The sequence below is a fragment of the Canis lupus genome, chromosome X (assembly GCF_048164855.1).
Source record: "Canis lupus baileyi chromosome X, mCanLup2.hap1, whole genome shotgun sequence".
In the NCBI taxonomy this organism is placed as follows: Eukaryota; Metazoa; Chordata; class Mammalia; order Carnivora; family Canidae; genus Canis; species Canis lupus.
Window position 1 is genome coordinate 39,183,080 of NC_132876.1, and position 24,685 is coordinate 39,207,764.

At 41.4% G+C, this 24,685-nt stretch overlaps 1 protein-coding gene across 1 annotated transcript in view; it reads left to right on the top strand.

Moving 5' to 3' along the window:
- Positions 1 to 24,685, top strand: part of TRPC5 (transient receptor potential cation channel subfamily C member 5) — a 173,262-nt gene that overhangs the window by 104,043 nt on the left and 44,534 nt on the right. The window contains exons 4-6 of the mRNA XM_072817756.1: positions 9,408 to 9,744; positions 11,109 to 11,248; positions 16,098 to 16,420. Of these exons, the coding sequence (XP_072673857.1) occupies positions 9,408 to 9,744; positions 11,109 to 11,248; positions 16,098 to 16,420 (800 nt within the window). The remainder of the gene's footprint in view (positions 1 to 9,407; positions 9,745 to 11,108; positions 11,249 to 16,097; positions 16,421 to 24,685) is intronic.

Genomic DNA, 24,685 nt, shown 5'->3' on the forward strand with positions numbered 1-24,685 from the left:
TGGGAGTCAGTTTCTCTCATCTGTAAAATGGGTGTAAATGCAGTACCAACCCCCTGGGTTTGTTCATATGTATAACGTGCTTTTAAAATTATCCAAAACAGAAAATTCTGTGTACATTTAATCTGTGACTATTATGACTGGTATTAGAGAAATACTTGGAGGGTACACAGAAGGTGTGTGTGTTGGGAGGTTTGGGGAAGAAAAAGTTCCACTTGGGTTATGAATTTGAAATGCCCACTAGGCAGTGAATATTCAGGACTGAAGTTTAGCAGGAAAGCAGAGAAGAGAATTTTCTCACTTTAACAAGTACAGTAAATGTCTGCAAAGCCCTTTGGGCTATGAAATGTCATACAACATACAAAATTGTCCCTCCCCTTAAGAAGTTTACTATGGTAAAAAAGCTCTACATGAAAGTAAGTGTAACTAACATAGGTCGGGCTCTAAGGTACCTCAAGGAAGAAGCAAAGTGGTCTGGGCTTGAGGAAGAGGGATCGCCTCTGGCTGGGGCAATTACGGAAGGCTTCCAGGAGGAAGTGAGATTCTCTGATTTAAGGATTCTCTATAGCCTTTCCTTCTGACTCTCATGCCTGCTGATTCGTTCCTTCTCCGAATGCCCTGAGTCTCTAAGTTGTCATTCCTCATGACAACGTAGTCACTTTTTCCTAATGCCAAATGGATCCAGATTGAATGACTGCACTTTATTCTGACCTTTCTTTTTATGAAGTGGCTCTAACAGAAGAATCAAAGCAGTGTAGGGTTTTTTTTTTTCTTTTTTATTACATCCTTACTTGGGAAAATCTCCCGAATTGGAAGGGAGTGGCCTTCACTAGTCTGTGGCCACCAACCAGCTGAGAACCTGAAACTTTTACCATCTGTACCGCTTGTGCTTGTGCGGGCTTCTGAACACAGACATTATTGCCTATTACTTGTGTTATTTGAGTTTGGCTGGTCTGTCAGTGAGATCCTGCAGGTCAGAGTCACTGTGGGTCTCTCTTGTTGTGGCCCTCTCCCCACGCACCACACAGAACTGGTCATGGAGCAGGTGTACAGAAATACTTGTTGCAACACCTAAATTGAGTCACATTGCTCTTGCATTCCCTTAGCAATGAGCAAGTCAAATTTGGTTCTGCTTTGGGGTCAGTATGTGAATGAAGCACTAAAACCACGTGATCATTTAGACAGCTGTAGGAACAAAAGTTTAATCCAATGGACTAGTGAGGAGCTAAAGAAATAATTCTCCTCACTGAATGAATGAAGTCAGAGCTCTGCCCAGGTGAAATTGAACCAGTTTTCCTAGTTGTCTGGGGGAAGGTCAGGCTCTTTCTGGTAGAACCTGACGTTATTCCTATCAAGAATTACTCTTTCGAGGGGCAAAGAGCTATTGAGCTCTTCCATTTAAAATGCAGCTTTATGTCAAAGGAAGAAAGTCAGGGCTTTTCCAAAAGTCCTATGTAAGGAAAAAATTCATTTTCAGCCCTTGCCTGAGAGCATTGGAGAAATAAAGCATTGCAGATTTTTAAAAATAAAAGGAACTGTACAGAGGGCCCTAGCAGGTTTGTGAAGAAAAGATGTAGACGGTTGGAAAGGGGAGTGCCATAGAGATCTGGGCTGGGGCTAAACTAGGAAGGTAAGATCTTCAGCCCAGATCTGAGTTTCTGATCATTCCTCTTCAGCGTTGCTGGTGTACAGGTCCTTTATAGCTAGGTAACTGGCTAATATGATACACTCACTTTTTTTTTTTTATACACTCACTTTAAACTGTTATGGTTTGGGACACCTGGGTGGCTCATTTAAGCACCTGCCTCCGGCTCAGGTTATGATCTTGGGGTCCTGAGATTGAGCCCCACATAGGGTTCCCTGCTTAGCAGGGAGTCTGCTTCTTCCTCTGCCTCTGACTGCCTCTCCCTTCTGGCTCTCCTCTGCTCGTGTTCTCTCTTAAATAAAATATTTAAAGAAAAAGAAATTATATTCATGTTTTTAGGAAGTGGTAACATATGAAACTATTAACTAAACCTTAAATGTTAGTTTTTTTAAGATTTTATTTATTTATTCATGAGAGACACAAAGAGAGGCAGAGACATAGGAAGAGAGAGAAGCAGGCTCCCTGTGGGGAGCCCGATGGGAGAGTCAGGATTTGATCCCAGGAACCCAGGATCACACCCTGAGCGGAAGGCAGACACTCAACCACTGAACCACCAAGGCATCCCAACAGTTAATTTTTTTTAAAGATTTTACTTATTTGAGAGAGAGAGCATGAGCAAGGAGGAGAGGTGGAGGAGAAGGAAAAGTAGACTCCCCGCTGAGCAGCCCTACAACATGGGGCTTGATCCCAGGATCCTGAGATCAGGACGTGACTCAAAGGCAGATGGTTAACTGACTGAGCCACCCAGGCACCCCGTAAAAACATGAATATAATTTCAACACCTTGACCCAAAGCAACAAGTGATAGGAACATTTCAATCACTGTGGCCAGGCCAGTGGGGACAATACTGGGAAATTCAGCTTTCTGCAGGCCCCAACTCATACCATATATGGATTGCCAGAGTGCAGTGTTTAAGGGCTTGGTCTTTAGAGTCAGCCACACCAGGGCTCCACTTCTGGCCCCACCACATACCACAAATGTGATCTTGGGCTTAGTTCCATCATCTGTGAAAAGTGTATAATGCTAATATCAGCCTTTAGGGTTGCTTTGGGGTGATGCATGTGAAAATCTGATACAATGTTTGGTACATTGTAAGAGCTCAATATATAGTAATTAATCTACGTTAAGAGTAGTTGCTAATTTCTTTTTTTTAAGGTTTTATTTATTTGAAAGAGAAAGAGAGAGAGCACAAGCAGGGGCAGAGACAGAGGGAGAAGCAGACTCCCCGCTGAGTGGAGAGCCTGATGCAGGGCTCCATCCCAGGACCCTGAGCAGAAGGCAGACACTTAACTTACTGAGTCACCCAGGTGCCCCAAGAATAGTTCCTAATTTCAATTTCTAGGAGCTTTGTCTTAACTACCATACATCACTCCCCGTATACCCTAAGGAAAGAAAGCTTTGGAAAGACAGCATTCCACCAGGGCTCATCTATCACATACCTATTTATTCAATCACTCATTTAACAAATATTTATCCAGTGTTTGCCTTGTGCCAGGTGCTTAGCAAAATGCTGGGAATATAATGGAAACTAAGATATGCTCCTAGTCCTTGACCAAGACCCAGTCTTCCAGCTTTTAAGAAGCTCTCATACTGCTCAAACCTTGTTTTGTTGTTTTGTTTTGTTTTGTTTTGTTTTGTTTTGTTTGAAGCCCCCTGGGGAGGAATTTGGGAAAGGACTCTATCCTTTTCCACAATCCAACAACCCAAATACAACATCACCTCCCACAAAAAGTTAAAAAGTCGCGAAGGGAATACACTTCCAGAATGGTGGAGTAGGGACTGCTGAAAATCCACTCGAAAAAAGCAACAAGGCATAGGAAAAATATTCCAAATAAACATTTCACAACTCTGAAAATTAACCAAAATTTTGCACCAACCAGAGGAACATGTATTCAAGAAAAACAGCTGAATCTTGGTAAGAACAGCAAGTTTTGTGGTATTTTAACTTGCCTATTCCTCTCTCCTTTTACCCAGTCCCAAGTAGTCTTGAAAATCAATAGACTTGGAACCACAGCAACTGTGAAAAGCAACAGCTTGGCAGCCATTGGAAAGGAAAAGATTGGGTTTGGCGCTCCCCTAAAAGACCTGTCCCCAGAAAATTGTCATTATATGACCTGTCTGGCAACTCCCCGGAAAAGCTCCATTTACAGAACTCATGTTTATGTGATCTTACTCAGGACCAACAGCCCTTTCCCTAAGGGAATTTGTTGGAAAATTCAGCAGCAATTGTTTTGCATCACAGCCACCTGAAACAGTGGATAGTTGTTGAGGCAAACAATATAGGCTTAAACAAAAAAAATCTGAATCCAGAAATATATAGAAAGGATTGTACATCATGACCTAGTGGAGTTCATCCCAGTAGTACAGGAGTGATTAACATAACAAAATCAATGTATTACATTATATCCATGGAAGGGAGAAAAACACACATAATCATTTCAATTGACATAGGAAAAGTATTTGACATAATTCAACATCCTTTTGTGATTTAAAAAAAAAAAACGCTCAGAAAACAGATTAGAACTTCCTTAACCTGGGCAGCCCGAGTGGCTCAGTGGTTTAGCGCCACCTTGAACCTAGGGCCTGATCCTGGAGACCCGGGATCAAGTCCCATGCCAGACTCCCTGCATACATAGAACCTGCTTCTGTCTGTCTCTCTCTCTCTCTCATGAATAAATAAAATCTTAAAAAAAAAAAACTTCCTTAACATGATGAAAGCCATCTAAGAGAAAGCCATAGCTAATATCACACTTAATGAAGACCAACTGAAAGCTTTTCCCTTAAAATCAGGAATAAGGATAGACTTATTGATAAATGGAATAAAGAGCCAAAAGTAAACCCTGATATTAATGGTTAGTTGATTTTCAACAAGGATGCCAGAAGAAGAATATAATGGGGGAAATAGTAAGCTTTTTTAAAAAAAAAAAAAAGTGTGCTGGTACAAGTAGATATCCACATGCAAATGAATGAAGTTGGACCCCTTTCTCACACAATATGCAAAAGTTAATTCAAAATAGATTAAATACATAAACATAAGAGCTAAAGATATCAAATCCAGAGAAGAAAACCTAGGTAAAGACCTTTGTGACCTTGGATAGAGTGATGGATTTTTAGATATGGCAGCAACAGCACAAGCAACAACATAAAACACAAATTGGACTCCATCAAAATTAAAAATTACTGTTCTAGTCGCCGTACAGTTCGGCCCTTAGCACAATCAAGCATACAACACACACTCCTCTGTTTTTCCTGCAATCTCTCCTGAGGCATTCTGGAAATTGAGTAGAGATTGATTAAGTAACCTGTCAAATTTGAATTTCAGTATGCAAACAGGAATCGGGATTGTGCTTTCAAGGCTCACAGATGTTTTGGGCTTTGATACTACATGGTGGCTTAATAAAAACCTCCTTTATAATACTGTAATTGCAGTTTGTTCTGCCAGAATCCACACCACCCTACACTACTCTTGTCAGATTTAAAAACAGAAAATAAAAAATAAAAAACCAACCAAACTTTGTAAAATTACCAATTTCAGCCTAATTGAAAATCAGAGCAGAGGCAATGAAGATAGAGGTTAGATGGTAATATCTATTATTAAGAGAAGCTTCACCTCTGCACTTTTGCCTAAGGGAAAGTGATTTCTGGAGTCATAATTCTTGGGGATACACAAGGGGAAGTTGCAGGAGGTCAACTGACGTGGTCCAAATATTTACTTGGTCCTGGCAGCATCATGGAGCAATGTCATAGTACAGGGATTGGCAAACTATGACAAAAGGGTGCCTGGGTTGCACAGTCAGTTGACTCTTGATTTTGGCTCAGGTTGTGATCTCAGTGTTGTGAGATATATAGCCCCATATTGGACTCTGTGTTCAGCAGGGAGTCTGCTTGAGATTCTCACTCTTCTTCTCCCTCTCCCTCTCCCTCTCCCTCTGCCCCTCCCACTGCTCTCTTGCTCTATCTCAAATAAGCAAATAAATCTAAAAAAAATAAAGTGTTATTGGCACACACATAGCCACACCCATTCATTTACATATTTACAGATTTTCTATGGCTGAGTTGCCACTAAAACAGTTGAGTAGTTTCTACAGGAATTCTATTGACTGCAAAGGCCCACATATTTACTATTTGGCCTTTTACAGAAAAAGTTTGTCAGGGCTCCTGGATGACTCAGTTGGTTACACATCTGCCTTCAGCTCAGGTCATGATTCTGGAGTCCTGGGATTGAGCCCTGCATTGAGCCCAGCATTGGGCTCCCTGCTCAGCAGGGAGTCTGCTTGTCCCTCTCCCCTGCTCATTTTCTCTTCTCTCTCTCTCTCTCTCTCTCTCTTTCTCTCTCCTCAAATAAATAAAATATATTTTTTAAAAAGTTTGTCAACTCCTGCTGTAGGACATCAGTACATCAGTCCAGATATCTCCACTCAGTGTTGCACAGACAAATCTAACTCTGCATGCATTTCCATAAACCTACCTGTTCCAGCTTCAGTGTTCCCACTCTTGGTTGATGATGACACTAATAGCTACCAATTCACCCAAAAGAGAAGCCTCCCTCCCCTTTATAGTCAATCCACATCTATTACTTCCTTCCACCTCCTCACTGCATTTTACATCTGAATTCAGCTTTCCATTTCCACTGCCATTACCTTAGTCCACATTGTAATCATTGTATACCAGATTTCTAACCAGTCTTCCTGCTTCAAGTTTTTCCTGCTTTCTACCCTCCATTCATCTCCCACTCAATCCCCAGAAGGATCTTTCTAATGTCTAAGTCTGATCCTATTGCATGCATAGTAATATTTGCATCTAAAATTGAATGATCCCTTACTATGTGCTAAGCACAGTTCTAAATACTTAATATGTAGTAAGTGATCTTTTTTTTCAAGATTTATTTATTTTAGAGAGTGAGTTGGGGCAGGGTAGATGGAGAGGGAGAAAGAATATCAAGTAGACTCCCCACCAAGTGTAGATCCCAACTTGGGGCTCAGTCCCACAACCCGGAGATCAGGATCCAAGCCAAAATCAGGAGTCAGAAGCTCAGTCGACTGAGCCACCCAAGCACCCCATAAGTGATCTTAATTCTCACACCAACACTAGCCGGTAGATGCTGTTGTCATCTCGATTCTTCAGACAAAAACACTGAAGAACAAAGAGAACCATGGCGATCTAGCTCCAGAGTCTCTAATGGAGAGTCTCAACTACTTACTCTACTACTCTGAACACACACAAACACACACACACTCACACACATAAACATATCACTTATGGCTCCCTATCTCTCTTAAGATGAATCATACTATTTGCAGGAGCCAAAGGTTATCATTTTAATCTTCTGTAACACCTGTCTACCTCCCCAGCCCCATATCCTGCCATTTATGGCTTTGCATTTCAAGCTGTAGCCACGGCAGACTGCTCTAGTTCCTCATACAAGTCATGTTCTTTTTTAACCTTGATGCCTTTAGTTATGTCATTCCTTCTGCTTTGGCTGTTCACTCCCTTCTCCTCTCTTCCCCTCTACTTAACCAAATTCTACACATCATGTACTGCTCCACTCAGGTATTGCCTCCACTAGGGAGCCTTGGCTGAGCAGTCCAGATTTGTTCTCCATTGTGCTCCCATTATGCTTTGTTCTTATCCATTTTAATTTTAAGCCCTTATTATACTGTTTTATAACCATCTTTTTATATATCTTTCTCCCTCACTAGACTGTGCATTCCCAGTGCTCTTCCCACTGCATCCAAACGTCTTGCTTAACCCTTCTAATTTTCTATACTTTTTTAAGGAAATTTTTATCCTAGCCTCTGGCATAGACTGAAATGCCAAGAAAAGTAGTAGTAAGGGACTATAAGATTGTGTCTTCTATGTGACATAGGGCATGTTGGGGATCATAAGCATCTTTGAAAAAGATGAGATGACGTGATAAAAAAATTGACAGCTTATTTTTTTTAATTTATTTATGATAGTCACACAGAGAGAGAGAGAGAGGCAGAGACACAGGCAGAGGGAGAAGCAGGCTCCATGTACCAGGAGCCTCACGTGGGACTCGATCCCGAGTCTCCAGGATCTCGCCCTGGGCCAAAGGCAGGCGCCAAACCACTGCGCCACCCAGGGATCCCGACAGCTTATTTTTGATAGTTTCATAAGAGTAAACAGCTTTGGGGTAGTCTAGACTCCCAAATATACAATGGCTCAAACACACTAGAATCCTCTCAGTCATGTAACATTCCAAGGCAGTTATCAGCAGGATAGTTCTCCTCTATATGGTCCTTGATGGATAAGAGCTGACAGAAAATCCTAGGTCATCCTGGGTTACCACATCCCAGTCAGCCAGAAGCAGGAGAGAACATGGAGGAACACACATGGGATACCTCTACAGACCAGGCCAGGAAGTACCACTCATCTTTTCTCTGCAGTCCCATTATTAGGAACCTAGTCACGTGGCCACATCTCACTGCAAGGGAGACTAGAAGGTGTAGTCTGTCCCACTGTGTGCTCAAGGAAGAACAGAATGGCTTTGGTGGGAAGCTAGTCACCTTCACATATATACTAACAGTAAAGTTGGGCTAGTCTACCTCGGGTGTTGGGTAAATGATGAAAGAATTTTATTTCCTTTGTCCTAGTAAGCTATATGTTACAGCTCTGTTTAACCTTTCCCATGGGAAGCTGGGAAATATAGGCAGTATTTAAAATCATGGCTGACTGTTGAGCTCCCTATTGAGTTGCTTACAGGGAGTAGAAACTTGATGATGACTTGCAATGCTGATGATTCCTTAACTATTAATCATTGACACTTTGTAGATTACCTTTAAGTAAAATCCCAGCTGGGTTAGTACACAGCATTGTAATTTGGGCCCCTAAATATTTTCCCCTCCTCTGCATGTCTAGAGTTGAGAGGGTGTTAATAGATGGCAAAATAGTAAGCTCATTCACTGTGAGCCAACCAAGAGGTGCTCAAAACCAAAGGGTAAAAAAAAAAGACAAAACAAGCAGGGAGCTCATTTGCATTCTAAACCATAGCCACAGGCATGAGCATATTCCGTGCCAGTTTGTGTTTGCCCAAACACAGCACACATTTGTTGACCTCAGGTAAGCTCGGGGAACAAGTAAAAGTAAAAAAAAAGAAAGAAAGAAGAAAAGAGAAAGAAAGAAAGAAAGAAAGAAAGAAGAAAGAAAGAAAGAAAGAAAGAAAGAAAGAAAGAAAGAAAGAGAAAGAAAGAAGAAAGAAAGAAAGAAAGAAAGAAAAAAGAAAGAAAGAAAGAAAGAAGAAAGAAAGAAAGAAAGAAAGAAAGAAAGAAAGAAAGAAAGAAAGAAAGAAAGAAAGGAAATATCCCCATGATTCTCCGCTAATAGATATGGATATTCCCAGTGAAACTTCATAAAATAACTGCCCAGGCTCTACTCCCCAGAGATGCCCAATTTGTGACCCAGAAATCTGAATCTTTTAATGTTCACTGTATGATTCTAATGGAGAGCCAAGGTTCAGGAACCATTTCTCTAAGATTATGGGAGGAAGAATAGGGAAGCATGCTAAAGCACAAACCCAACAGAGTGATTTTGCTTAATATATGAAACAAATATCTCTAAGGAAAAGCCAGTCTCATAGCTTGACACATAGAGCTGTCCCTGGGGTTAGATCCATTCATGGAAACCTGGAAAACAGGCCCTTTCTGGGGATTGGCCATGCAGCTGGCTGTAAACTAGGAGATGTATTATGAATGTAGACTTCCCCCTGGACATCCAAGATGCCTAATTTGTTCTCTTCTTTTCCCAGTTTGTTGCTCAGCCTAATTGCCAACAATTACTTGCCACTCTGTGGTATGACGGCTTCCCTGGATGGCGACGGAAACACTGGGTAGTCAAGCTTCTAACCTGCATGACCATTGGGTTCCTGTTTCCCATGCTGTCCATAGCTTATCTGATCTCACCCAGGAGCAACCTTGGGCTTTTCATCAAGAAACCCTTTATCAAGTTTATCTGCCACACAGCATCATATCTGACCTTCCTCTTCATGCTTCTCCTGGCTTCTCAACACATCGTCAGGACAGACCTTCATGTACAGGGGCCTCCCCCAACTGTGGTGGAATGGATGATATTGCCTTGGGTTCTCGGTGAGTCAAAGAAAGTAGGCTCTATGGCCAGATTGCCTGCTGCTCCTGTTTGAAGAAGATGCTGGAACAGGCAGAAAGACTGGCCCTGAATTAGGACATCATCTCTTTGTGCAGTGGGGAAGCCCTTTGTTGGGAGTCTCAAAAATGTGGTTCCTTCTTCCCTAGATCCTGGTCACTTAATATTAGATGGCTCACAGTGAGATTGGCAGTGAACCCAGGGCTTAATTCTGCTAACCTAACATCTTCAAGGACAGGAGATTGTCAATTGGTTTAAAAGGAAAGCCAAGTATCAATCAGAATGGATTTTGGATAAGACAGGCAGAGCAAGTGTCAATCAGTCTATTCAATGCACTTCCTATAACTCAAGAGCACTTGAACCTATTGCTTTCTTGTAGCTACTTCACACAATCCCAGTGCTTATTCGGGGTTCACATCCTATATGGGTACTAATTCCACAATCAGGAGGGGAACCTGGGAAATTCACACAATTCATGGTAAAAGTAACTTTACCAGTAGTCTCCAAGCATGGTTAGATTGCATTGGACCCTCCAATGCACTGCTATCCCCCAAATCCTTGCTACTCGAACTGTAATTCCCAAATCAGCAATGTCAGCATCATCACTTGGGAACTTGTTAGACAGAATTTCAAGTCCCACTGTGGAGCTAGGGAATCAGAATCCATTCCAACATGATCCCCAGGTGATTGGCATGCACTTTAAAGTCTAGAAAGCACTGCCTTAGACCACAGTCACACCTTTTACTGTCTCCTAATTCCAAGATTCAAGAAACATCTACGCCATCAGGCAGAATTCCACAAAACTCCACACACAATGAGAGGAGAAAAGAGAAAAGAGGATTCTAAATTATTTTGGGCCTCATTGCCTAGCTTCAGCCTCAACATCCAGTAATTTGGTTGGTGGTTAGCTAGCTCACCTCAAAACTTACTGAGTTTTAGCACATGGTAGAAACTAACGACTATATGATAATACTGACCTCATTAATTTATTAATGAAATTAATAAATTTCCTACTTCAAAATTGGAAGGGGGTAGAATCAGGCACCCAAAATTGTAACAGCATTCCAAGAACTATAATAACAATGCTAAAACGTGAGTAGCACCCAGAAAAGTATAACATATGAGCATCTTCAGGTAATGCCTATCAGGATTGGCAAGTCCATAACTGAGCGGTGACACAGGAAAGAAAATGAGCTACATTATTATTACCATCTCTGGAGCCTTCACTCCAGTGATCTCAATTCATTCATTGTTTCTGCCTATCTTTACTCAAGGGAATCCTACTGTGATGACTATGATGACTATTCTGACCCTGTCTAGAAATAAACATCTTGCCTCCATTCCTCAGGTTTCATTTGGGGGGAGATTAAGGAAATGTGGGATGGTGGATTTACTGAATATATCCATGACTGGTGGAACCTGATGGATTTTGCAATGAACTCACTCTACCTGGCAACTATTTCCTTGAAGATTGTGGCCTATGTCAAGGTAACTTGGAATATCTGCCATTTTTTAGGCAATTTATTTGGGTTACATTAAGCTTTAGCACAGGGAGCAAGAAGAATTTAGGGGAAAAGTGCTGTCAACAGTTCAATCCATGCGGGAAAGTACCATACAAACAGGCACTCTTTCAATAGATTATAAGTAGTTTCCACCTAAGTGAAGAACAGAACAATTTACAAATGAATTTTTAGCTTCTTAAACTCTGACAGTAGAAGGGTCTTTAGCCACCCATCCACCCATTCAGTATTTAAATCCTCTCTATTATAATATCCTTGCCAAGAAGATGGTCCACAGATGCTTCCATAAGTCAGGGACAGAAAACACACTGAATTCACAATCTCCAAAAGCCTCTCTCAAACCTTGTCACTTCATTAAAAAGTGCCACTTTGTGTTTTTCTGATATTATTTTCCCTGGGACACATCCATTAATAATCCTTCCCAGTGGGGTCAAACAACAAAGCTGTTCCTTTTCCTGAATAGTGCTTCCAATGTAAAACCATCTCTCCCTAACTTTCTGAGTTGACTCTTCTCAAAGCTAACTATTCACTCTTCCCTCAAGTGTTCTTTATATGACAGGTAGTAGAACCTTAGAAACTTCACTGCAGAGGACAGATATCTTTAATCATCTCTGCCTCCGTCATTACTTCCAGCACAAAGATGACTATTCAAGATGTTATAAATCTATCTTTTTGAGTATCACTCAACCTATGCCTCTCTACCAATTTAGATAATGTGTACACATACACACTACCGTAATGTTTTTCCACACAATGTACAACCTAAATTATCCTGAAAAAAAAAAAATAGCCTCATGGCCAACATCTCACATTGGGTAGTCCCAGGCTCTGAGTTCAGATTTGGTGCTCATTAGATGATAGAATGGCTGGTTCCTTCTACCCTGAGTTGAACTTCTCCAGCATGAGGAAAAGCTGACAATCCAGTCTCCAAGATTGTCTAGTCAGTCATGCTTTTTGGCACTAACTCCCACATTAAGGAGTTTTAGAATGGGAATATGGCTGTCCCCCAAATCTCTAACAACTTATTTTTATATCCATAATATGCATATTGCATAAATTTGAAGACCTTGGGAGTTAGTTATGTGGAGCATGAATATTGAATGCAGTCATGAAACATTTTTGAAAGAAGCCTAAGAGTATGCCTTATCCTTGTGGTGATCGTTTAACACATACTTACAACTTCCTTACAAGAAAAAGCTGGTAAGGAAAATGTTTGAATCTCTCTTGTTAATGTGCCTGGATGAAATCCACGTGATTCTGGAACTCTGTGGACTAAGTAACACTGTTTGCCTTTAAAAAAAAAAAAAAACCTCTTCCTTTGGAAGTTGTATTTATACACAAGAGGGACAATAGATTATCAATCTAGAAATTGGTGGGTTTTGCTTAAAAAGGAAAGTTTAGAATAAATGATCAAGAAAAGGATTTACTCTTAAGGATATAAACATGTGTCTATAGATTCCCAACATTAGCTAATTTTATAACCTATCCAATTTCACTGGCAAGGATTCCAAGGAGCTAGAATTTCCCCATCATGTAGTGGATGGATAAATCAGCTATATTAAGCTGAGTAAATGCCCCTCAACTGATAAACAACCCAAAGGATACATTTGCCAAAGAGTTGGAGTTCTTCTAAAAAAAAAAAGGAGAATTTATGAAGCAAGACATGCCACATGCAGATTTGGATTTGCAATGAGAAATTTCAAATGGTCAGTCTGGTCCGCTCATCCACAGAGACACACTAGTCTGAGATGAACTTCTCCAAGTAGGTTAAGACAACCTCTATGAAGCGAAGCCACAAGAGCTGGTCCCCGGACTCCCTTGAAACATTTCAGATCACTGTTGTACTAAAGCAGTACAGAAATGCCATGGGGTAAGCTGGCCTTACAGAAGATCCTTTATTAGAGCAAAAATAATAGTCAACAATATATATACTCCACTGCACATGGTCTGCAACAACAGAAACCAAAAGGTACATACCAAAGTACTCAAAAGGACAAATACATATAAGTCTGGCCCTTAGTGCCCCCCAGATAATCCTACAAATGGAGAATAATTACCTTTTTGTCTTCTAGGGTACTACCAGCTAGATTTATCCCACCATCACCTTACTTTCATATGTTCAAACTAAATGTGAACTTTGACACTCATTGAGTTGTGGTCCTTTCTTCAGCTAGTACTTGGCTGAAGACACAATTTCTCACTCTATCCTTATTATTATTATATCCCTAAATTAGGCTGGCCTTCTTCATATTTTGCTTCTGAGTCGACAGAGTGCGATTTATACCCCTTTGAAATACATGGAGGCCAATTTTCAATCTGTATTTCATCTCAAAGAATATAAGAAAAATCACTTGCCTCCTAGTATCACTAACTCAAGAATCAGGAAACCTGAATGCAATCCTTGCTCTGACCCAAGCTAGATTACCACAGTTGATTCTTCTACCTCCCTGAGCCTGAGAATCTGCCTCTAAAAAATAAGCAGACTAGACTAGATTAGTGGCTGTCAGCCTTTTAATTTTTCCCATGAAACCATATCTTGAAGTTAAAACTTATTAGGAATTTCAACACATTAAAGAGCTCAAAGATTGAATCTGGGTTATGGAATCAATCTTCTAGGCCTCCTCTTTGGCTTCCAGAGAGGCTACCAGATGCCTCTACTGAACCTTCAGGCTTCAAGGAACACAATTTGCAAGCCACCTGTGTTAGACCAGAAGTCATCAAACTACAGTCTGCAGGCCAAATTTGGCCTGCTGCCATACCCATTTGTTCACTTATTCCCTGTTAGTTCTACAAGGAAGAACCGAGTAGTTGTGACAGGGACCATATACCCACCAAGCCAAAAATATCTACTATCTGCCCTTGACAGAAAAAGTTTGCTGAACTTGATGCAAAATGAGCCTCAAGTTTGTTCCCTGATCTCATATTCTATATATCTTCCTCCAAAGGTATAGATGCAAAACATAGATTTGCCATAAGAATCATGTTTCACACTTCTGAATATTCTGCACATCCAGACTCACTGTCCCATGGACAGCAGACTTCCCTGTGCTTACAGTTGTGATTATGGAAGGAGAAAATCCTGAATTGTGAGCTGTGCATGTTCCAGTTGATAATTCCTAGCTTTAAAACATATGTCTACTTCATTATCAGCAGTCTCCATCTCTTGCATAGTGCTCAAAACTTTTAAAGACCTATCTAACATATGTGCTGTGATATCAACTATCATTTGAACATTTAATGGAGATAATACCAGACTGACTATATAGAAATCTCAGTTTTAGTCCTGGCTCTGCTACCAACTTGCTGTGTGATCTTAAGCAAGTCACTCTGCCTATCTGGATTTCAGTTCCTCCATTTATAAAACAGGCATGAAAATACCCACCCCTCACAGCAATGCAGCCAATGTGGGGTGTTCTTATTGTTGTTTTTGGAAGGAAAAGTGTCGAGATACAGGATTTGGCCAAGAGCATAAAAAACGTATTAGTCACCTAAAGTTCATCTGAAACAGAAGCACAAGTGTGGCAAGGCTTCTCCCAACTCCTCTGACAGTGAAGAGCATTGGATACACACAAATGATTTTAACAACACCAGTTTTGTCAGTTGTTGGAACTGAAGCACATCTTAGAAATGCTAACAATATAATTTGGCCCCCAATGCAACATTTTCTCAGAAAAGTTGTTTACATTTAGTCCTAAGAAATTGTGATATTTAGATGAGCACTCAAGGCAATATGCTTCAAATTGAATTCCAGGCAAAATCTACTTCTGTCTTGGGGAAGGTAATAAGCAAATTCTTATATTTCCATAACATCTCTCCTTATGGAGTACACGCTTTCTCACATATGGATACATAATCACAAACCTGTGCAATGGATAGGAGTAGATATTATCCTCATTCTATGGTGAAATTGAGAGATACAGGCCATTTTAAGTTGACAAAGCCCAAGTCAGACCTACGGTCTCACAATGAAGCCATCTTTCTATAAGACTACTCCCAATGTTCCAGGAGTGGGAAGTCCAGGATGGGGCTGAGAAATGGACAACCAATCCCGGAAATACTGGTTCTTCCCCTCCTTCAACCCCCTGGTTCTTCATTTGTACTAGAAGGACATTTGAACTTGTAGGGCTGTCAAAGGAATTATAAATATATGCGTACACCACCATGTGGAGCAGTACTAAATTCACTACCTGGAAGGTTGACATACTATCTGTAATAATATAAAATACATTGCAGACTGCTAAAATTCAGCAGAAAACTGAATGACCCTCTAAGGTTGCTCTAGCAGCCCCAAACTGCAAGTCAGCGAGGAAGTCAGGATAAACATTGCGCACTGAGGTGGCCGAACCTATCCTTTATCATTCAGAAACTACAAGTTGCCTGTGATGCTCTGAAGAAAATGGGGGTTTGGAGAGGTAAATATGATTTGAAATCTCATTAGGAACCAGAGTAATTTGCCCCCACTACCTTGGGTATACCAATGGCTCTATTCCAGTGACACTCCCGAACAATCTGGTAAACTCACAGAAAATGTCTGTTGATAAACCACAGGTGGTTGCTCCATATTATTGCTCCAAAATTCATTTTTCTCTGTGTTTATGCAGGGAATATATTTGGATGTGAGTGGGAGGAAAAGAGTTATTAGCATCATATATCGATTGGATGGGGAGGGGAGACAAATAGTGTCATACGCAGGGCCTGTTGTATAAATGCATGCTTGATGCTTACTTTGGTGGCTTTATTTGGGTATTAGGAGAAAAAAGCAAAAAGTTTTATGAATGCCCACTGTACCTCTCATCTTGTGCACTTATTTCTTTCAGTATAATGGTTCTCGTCCAAGGGAAGAATGGGAAATGTGGCACCCGACTCTGATTGCAGAAGCACTCTTTGCAATATCCAACATTTTAAGTTCGTTGCGCCTCATATCCCTGTTCACAGCCAACTCCCACTTAGGGCCTCTGCAGATCTCTTTGGGGCGCATGCTGCTCGATATCCTCAAATTCCTCTTTATCTACTGCCTGGTACTGCTAGCTTTTGCCAACGGATTGAACCAGCTATACTTTTATTATGAGACCAGAGCAATCGATGAGCCAAACAACTGCAAGGGAATCCGATGTGAGAAACAGAATAATGCCTTCTCCACGTAAGACCCCCTCTCTCTCTTTTGCCTTTTTCTGCTTTTTCTTTGCTCTATTTTAATCCACAACTTCGTCACTGTTTCTTGGCAGTGCCCACAAAACTCACTTATGGATCAACCCAAAGGGTCTGAAGTGGAGGGAGGTCCTTCGCTCAGTATAGAAGACTAAGAGAGGAAACAATTAGGTGAGGGAGGAAAGAGACAAGCACACAAATGGGCTCCCAGGAACTCATCTATAGAGTTAATTCTGAATGGTTTTGGTAGCTTCTCATATTTTTAGAGGAATTTGTGGGAAGGTGTCTTTTGCTGTGTTAAGGAGGTGACTTTTGGGCCCCCACCTAAGGATGGAGGCTGGTTGCCAGGGGAATCAACCATGTGACTGAAAGGTTGAAACATTCAGTCCCAACCCTCAACCACCAGGGAGAGGAGAGGAGCTGAACATTAAGTTTAATCTCCAGTGGCCAATGGGTCTAATCAATCATGACTATGCAATGAAGCTTCCACATAAATCCAAAAGGATAGGTTTTGGAGAGCTTCCAGAATGATGAACACATGGAGATTTGGGGACAATGGTGAGCCTGGAGAAAGCATGGAAGATCTGCACCTTTCCTCCGTACTTTGTTCTATGCATCTCTTCCATATGGCTGTTCCTGAGTTATAGCCTTTTATGATAAACCAATAATCTAGTAAGTGAAATGTTTCTCTGAGTTCTGTAAGCTACTCTAGGAAATTAATTTAACCCAAATAGAAGGTTGTGGGAAGCCCTGATCTATAACCCATCAGTCAGAACAGGTAACAACCTGAACTTTCGACTGACATCTTAAGTGGGGGAAAGGGAGTAGTCTTCTGGGGACAGAGCCCTTAATCCACAGAATCTAACACTATCTCCCTGTAGTGTCAGAATTGGGTTGAATTACAGGACACCCAGCTGGTGTTGGAGAATTGGTGGTGTTGGGGAAAATCCTCCCCATATCTACATGTTGGGTTCAGAAGCCGTTAGTTGGCATCAGAAAAATGGAATTTGCTGAAAGAGCCCTGACTCATGGAAACTTGTGGTTTAGGAAGAGAAAGGAGAGGAGGGCAGGGGATGATGAACCTTTGATCCCTGGGTGGCTACCCACAGTATGCAACTGCAGCTGCACTGTGATCTATTACTAAAAGTAAAAATTAACAACGGAATTTAGAAATGGTAGTGTTGGGGGTGAATATTTTTCTTCTACCCTTCAAAGGTTCTTCCAGCTGGTCTAAGAATTAAATTGACAAGAGACAGATTAACAGGAGAAAATCAAATTTAATTTCATATGTATGGGAACCCCACATATATGAAAGGTTCAAAGACAGAAAAGTAAAATGAGATATATATGCCAACCTGAGCTAAGGAATGGGCTATAGGCCTGGGGCTTCAAAGGGTAATTCACAGAACAAGAAAAGCAGATGTTTGGCAATTAGGTGTTTGCCCTGCCATACAGATGGGTCACTTAAATAAAATTTGTCTCTGGTAAAAACTCTCATTTGGAGAAAATTTTCCAATTTGAATTCTTCTAGGTAGTTAAAGGAGGGGCAAAAATTTCTCCTGAGCCCTCTGGTCTTGATTGCCTTCAGTTCAAAGCAATTCACATGCCAAAATGGCATACTTTGGGGAGCCTTATTCTGAACCACTTTAGTAGTAAACCCAACTCTTGAGGAGTTAGCTCATTGGATATATAAGGAAATGCAAAATAATAAGAACTACGCTAAATACACAATCCCTTGGTTATTATCCATAATAGCTAAAATGAAAGTAAAAAGGAAGTGCTGGGTTGGGCCTTGATGCTAAACCAAGCTCAGATTTGGGTCAGTCTGAATTTGGGCCACTAGACTCAAAGCCACCCCCCAAGGTAAAAATTGTACAGGGATAACAGAAGGTCCCTCTCAGACCTCTGATCACCAAGAAGGTAGTCAATGTGAGGGAGGGCAAAATCAAGAAATTATTGAAACCAGAGAGTATAGTGTAAAAAGAATTGTTTTCATTTTGTGCATCAGTGTCATCAGCTTCCTGAAGAACCATTACTATAGCAGATTATGAGAATAACTAATTTAGGAGCTGTGTCTCTGGTCTTGAATACTGTGGAGTGGATGGTAATAATTGGGTTAATACAAGACCCATGGCTCATGACTGAACAATCACAGATGACTATATGTGATCCATATACACAGGAGGTTACTCCTAAGGGAATGACCAACCCAGTTAACTGGATAAAAGCCACTGTAGGGTCTGTTTAACCTGGGCGGGGGGACTTGTCAACTTCACATATCAATGCCAAGTGGAATACCCCAGAGGAAACCACTGACATGCTTCATATGCAAGCTACATGGAACTGGCTTTAAGATGACTAAGATATTTGCCTGCTGAATATGCCCATTACCCAGGTCATGGGGTTAGGGGGCCTCCTTCATACAGCCCACCCCATATAACCTTACTGCTCCAAAACCAAAAAACACTCTGGGAAGCCTTTGCCAATTTGAAGTCTCAGCTTTCTCTCATGGATATTAATGAAAACATTAGGCTAATTAACAATAGAATAGGAAGAGGCCACAAAGGTGGAAGCTTTTAAACAGTTATTAAGGAATAAGGTGAATAAAGCTAATCTTGAAAGGAGCAAAACAAAGAGGAAACAGAGGAGTCCCAGGACTCATCCCACAGAATGGAAATCTTTAGATGGTTGTTAAGAAAAGAGATTAATAAAACAGACATTGATCAGGTTAAAGTAAAGATTTTAATACAGCACTGTCAAAGGTTGGGAGGACCAAAGGGACCCCGTGCTGGTCCCCCAACATTAAAGGGCCCCAAACAAGTCTACTCTATTTATCCTAGTTTGGACAACTTTAAACAGCCAGCAGGCAAAAATTATGATGAGAAACTTGACCAGCAATCATTTGGGGCAGTGTTTGGGCAGATTAATGAAATTAAAGATTAACAAAAAAGCCAGGGTTCCTTGGCTCAAACTCTGTCTGGGGACCCAATGCCTTCTGCACAAGAGTGGGTAAAATGGCCAGAGGGTGGAAAAGAGACTTTGCCAGGACTCATGAATACAGAAATCCTCATAACTGTGGTATCAAAACCCATTGGTGATGCCCTGATTCAGACCACAATTAGATTGAGAAAATACAAAAATAAAAGGGTAGGGATGCCTGGCTAGGTCAGTTGATACAGCATGTGACTCTTGATCTCAATGTCATGAGCTCAGGCCCCATGTTGGGTGTAGAGCTTACTTAAAAAGAAATAATAAACTAAAAATGTAAGAGTTGACACGATCATGAAAGGTAGAATGTTTGAGCAGGGTTTATTTTTTTTAATTTTTATTTATTTATGATAGTCACAGAGAGAGAGAGAGAGAGAGAGGCAGGCAGAGACAAAGGCAGAGGGAGAAGCAGGCTCCATGCACGGGGAGCCCGACGTGGGATTTGATCCCGGGTCTCCCGGATCGCACCCTGGGCCAAAGGCAAGCGCCAAACCGCTGCGCCACCCAGGGATCCCTGAGCAGGCTTTATGTAAAAATATTTTGTCTCCTTTACCTAAACATTTTTATGGGAATGGATATTATAGTCTGGCTGGGGAAAATTTCCCCTACCTGGTATTATAAAACTATCAGTGAAATCCTATTAGAAGGGCACCTGGGTGGCTCTATGGTTGAGCATCTGCCTTTGGCTCAGGTCAGGATCCTGGTGTCCCAGGATCGGGACACCCACAGGGAGCCTGCTTCTATCTTGGGCTATGTCTCTGCCTCTCTCTCTGTGTCTCTCATGAATAAATAAATAAAATCTTTTAAAAAAAGAAATCCTAATACAGACTAGAGGTAGAATCAAAAGAGTCGATAGAATTAAGGTAAAAGTTTGTAGGAAAACTGGTATGTTTGAGTAGCCTTTATGTAAAGTTGGTTGCATCTGTTTTATCCAATTGCATTGTGGGGATGAACATTATATCTGATTGAAGAGTGTCTCTCCTACCTAGTATTGTAAGACAGAAGGTATGCAAATCCACCCTTCAAGCAATGTTAATTGGGCATGCTTCATAAGAACCAGTAAGATTGCCTGAGTCCACACAGTGTGGAATAGAAGTTGGAGTGCTCATAGGGACAAATTCTCCATGCCATAGCCCTAAGTAGAGCATAGACTGGGCTTACAATAAAAGCCTGTGAGCACCTCCCATTGAAAACTGCACCCCCTTTCATAGGAGTAAGCTAGAGAGGGGATAGGCTGAAGGCAAAATTAGAATCAGTTCACCTTCTGGGATTAATGTAAGGTTTCAAGTGGGCCAAAGGGCATCTAGCACTGATGAGAAATGTCTCCTTTTCCCACTTGGGACCCAAGGAGACAACTCATGAGACTGTCCATTAGTCCACTGCCTTCAGACACATGGAATTCCGTTTTTTTTTTTTAAGATTTTACTTATTTATTCATGAGAGAGGGAGAGAGAGAGAGGCAGAGACACAGGCAGAGGGAGAAGCAGGCTCCCCGCAGGGAGCCTGATGTGGGACTCAATCCCAGGACTCCAGGATCACGCCCTGGGGCCAAAGGCAGGTGCTAAACCGCTGAGCCACCCAGGTGTCCCCACATAGAATTCCTGTACCTTGTCTTTGTAAACTCAACATCTACTACTTTAGGACCTTCAAGCCTCAAAAATGGCTTTTATTTTCTGACAAACCACCATTAGGGGAAACAAACAAGAAGAAAATAAGTACAGGAAAGGAAATTTGTTAGAATCCAAGAGAGGTCCTGGGCTTACCCTAGACTCAATGACCTATAACTTGTCCATTTCAATCCTCTAATTCTGGATAGTGCCACTCATCCCTGGTATTCACAGCACTGACCCCAAGGTCATGAGAGGGTTTGAGTCATTAAACTAAGGTACATTTTTCCCCCTTAACCCTATAAGTGAAGGCAGTTCAGTGAACTCAGACATTCTAGAAATGTGTTCAATAACAAAGGCTAGGGGAAAAAGAGTTTCTGCTCATCCTCATGTTGTACCAATAGAGAGGAGGGGGAAAAACCAGTGCTAGGTAGTCTACCCCTATTATTTGTTTCTAGCTGCATTTCCTAAAATGGGTTACAAATAAACACAGTTCACAGGGATGTTTAAGAGACATAAAGACAGGATCTATGATCCAACGACTTTTGGAAATGCTAGGACAAATTTTAAAAGATTTCTTCACTGAAGGCCTTCTCAGAGATGTTTCACTGTGAATCTATGATGTAGGGAGAGATTACACAAAATGTATTGGCCAGGATGACGTACCAATGAACAGAGTTTGAAAATTTTTGGCTCACTCTATTGCCCATTTTACAGCACCCACCCCCTGCACTAGGTCCCACTCCCTGCCTCTCTTCCCAGAACTCAGGAAAAAATATTGGAAATAAAGGAAATAAGACTCATGTGAGAGGAAAAAGAGGCCAAATGGGTTGATGAGAAGGTCTTGGGGTTTTTTGGTTAAGTCAACCAGGCAACTGGTTACCTTGCTAGTGCCTCTTGACTAGGCCCTGCTACCTCTCCTGCATTACTCTAGAGGCAGAATTCATATCAACCTGTTTTCAGGATAAAGAGTAAAATCTGTAGTAGCTTGAGCACCAGGAGACTGCATTTGTTCACATCAAAGTGTTCAACAGAACTGAACACCTGAATACGAGGTACTTTCCAGGAGGCCAGGTCCCCTGCCAGTTATCCTTTCATGTAAACTCTGCTGAAGAAGTTTATGAAATGCCTTCCTGCAAGTTTGTATAGTCATTATTAACACCTCTGTTGCCAACTAACATTTTGTTCCCATCACTTGCCCAGCAGGGACAATTAATTGACAAGAATGGGCACCTGGTGTACACAAAATTATACCTTGGGGTGTCAGGAATAAAGAAAGTTGTTACCTCAACTTTTCCTCTAAGTGTTGATTTTTTTTCTCCCCCATAGAGGTCTGACTCAGCTTTATGTTTTCTCTTAAATACCTCAACTGAGGCATTTATTAAGACCTGCTAAAACACACCCCTTTGGGTCAGAATATCAGAAAACCTCAACTTTTAAGAGAAAGAAAAAGCAAGCTCATTTACATACCTGACATAAACTATGCCATTGGCTTATTGTCATCCTTTTCCTTCCGATTCTCCAGAGATGCCGTTGCTATTCTTTGGCTTAAAAAAAAAAGATATTTTTCCTAGGTGCACTGTTCAGGAGGACCCCATTGTCCTTGCTGACAACCATAGGACAGTACTATTGCACGTTTTAAGTCTAGTATTCTACCCTGGGCACACCTGGCCTTCATTTACTATTGAGAGAAGCAATTGGGAATGCATTAGCATTCTGCAGGCATGGGACTTGTGAGAGAAAATAGTGGAAGTGGCAAGAAGCTAACTTGTGTCTTATGTCTGTTTCTGAGGTTCCAGCTCTCGATTCCAGATGCCTCCTGAATGCACATGTCTGTGTCACAGGCCTCTCAAACACAAAATGTTCACAACTAAATTCCATTATCTACATATCCCCATCCCAAACCTATTTCCCCTTTAATTCCTCATCTTATTAAGGGACACCAGCCAGAAAAAATTTCCCACCTGCCTCACAGAAGTTTCTTTCTAAATACCAGTCTCATCTTGTTACCACCCAGCTTCATGCCTGCCAGATATTGGAATCATCTCCAGTGTAAAATCCGCTTCTTTACCATAGCACATAGGGTGTTGGTAAGCTGGACCGACGTCTCCAGCCTCTCACTCCTCTTCCCCATAGGCAACATCTTGTTCTTCCCAACTACAGGAGAGCATCTTGGCCCTATGGGCCTTAACACATCCCACACCATTCCCTCTGCCTGCTTGGAATGCCCATCTCCACCTGGCCAGCCTAGCAAACTCTCACCCATCTTTCAAGCCTCTGCTGAAAAATTATCTGCTCTTTTAAGTCTCTTCCTACCCATTCTAACTCTACTCTGTTACAGGCTCCTTCTGTGTTTGTTTGCATGACATTCTAAGCACATCTCCATGACAATATAACTTGTTGTATGTTAGTCATTGTTGTCTCTTTCACCCACCAGACAGAGATCCCTCCACTTTAGTAAGCCTTGCACCTACCACAGAGGCCTAAGACATAATGATGTTCGACATGCCCACCCTGTCCTCTATTCTAGAATACTTACTTCTGCACTGTCCCCCTCATATGGCTGAAGTATCTGGCCATACTGAAGATCTGAGAATCATATATTACAACACATGCAAAGCATTTAGCACAGTGTCACTCTGCTGATCCACTTTTAGCTTGCTGTCAGAGAAAATCCTTGGCATTTCTCCTACATCCCTCATCCTGAATTTGGGCACTTGGCCCAAGAGCAAAGCTCTACATTGATCCCTATTAAATTTCATCTCGTTAGTTCCAGCCCATTGCTTCATGCTGTTGAAATCTTTCTGAATCTTGATCCTGTCATCCCATCTATTAACTATCCATCCCAGTCTTGTGTCATCTGAAAAATCTTAGAAGCTTGCCATCTATTCTTATCCAAAGCATTGATAAAAATGTCAGATGGGCTTGATATTCACTGGGTGGAATATTGGGCAGCTATCAAAATGATAACACGGAAATATTCTATATAGACACAAAAAGCACCATACCCGAAATGTGTAATTCTTAAAAACACAAAAATTAGGGATGCCTGGGTGGCTCAGTGGTTGAGCATCTGCCTTTGGTTCAGGGTGTGATCCTGGGTCCGGGGATCAAGTCCCACATCGGGCTCCCTGCGAAGAACCTGCTTCTCCCTCTCCCTATGTCTCTATGTCTCTCATGAATAAATAAACAAAATATTTTAAAAACACAAAAATTATATACACTATGATTGCAAATATGTAACTAGATTTGCATATGGTTGGCAATCTGTAAAGACAATAAAGAAATGTAAAGGTTGGGCAGCCCGGGTGGCTCAGTGGTTTAGCGCCACCTTCAGCCCGGGGTGTGATCCTGGAGACCGGGGATCGAGTCCCACACCGGGCTTCCTGCATGAAGCCTGCTTCTCCCTCTGCCTGTGTGTCTGCCTCTCTCTCTGTGTCTCTCATGAATAAATAAAATCTTAAAAAAAAAGAAATGTAAAGGTTAACAATAATCATAAAAGTATCTAATATTTACTGAGTTAGGTCTAGGCACCAGGACAAAATGAACTATACATGAATTAAATCATTTAATCCTCACAACCATGCTATGAGGTAGGCATTATTATTATTACCCATTTTACAGATAGGGACATTAGGGTACAAAGCAGTTACCCAGGCTGC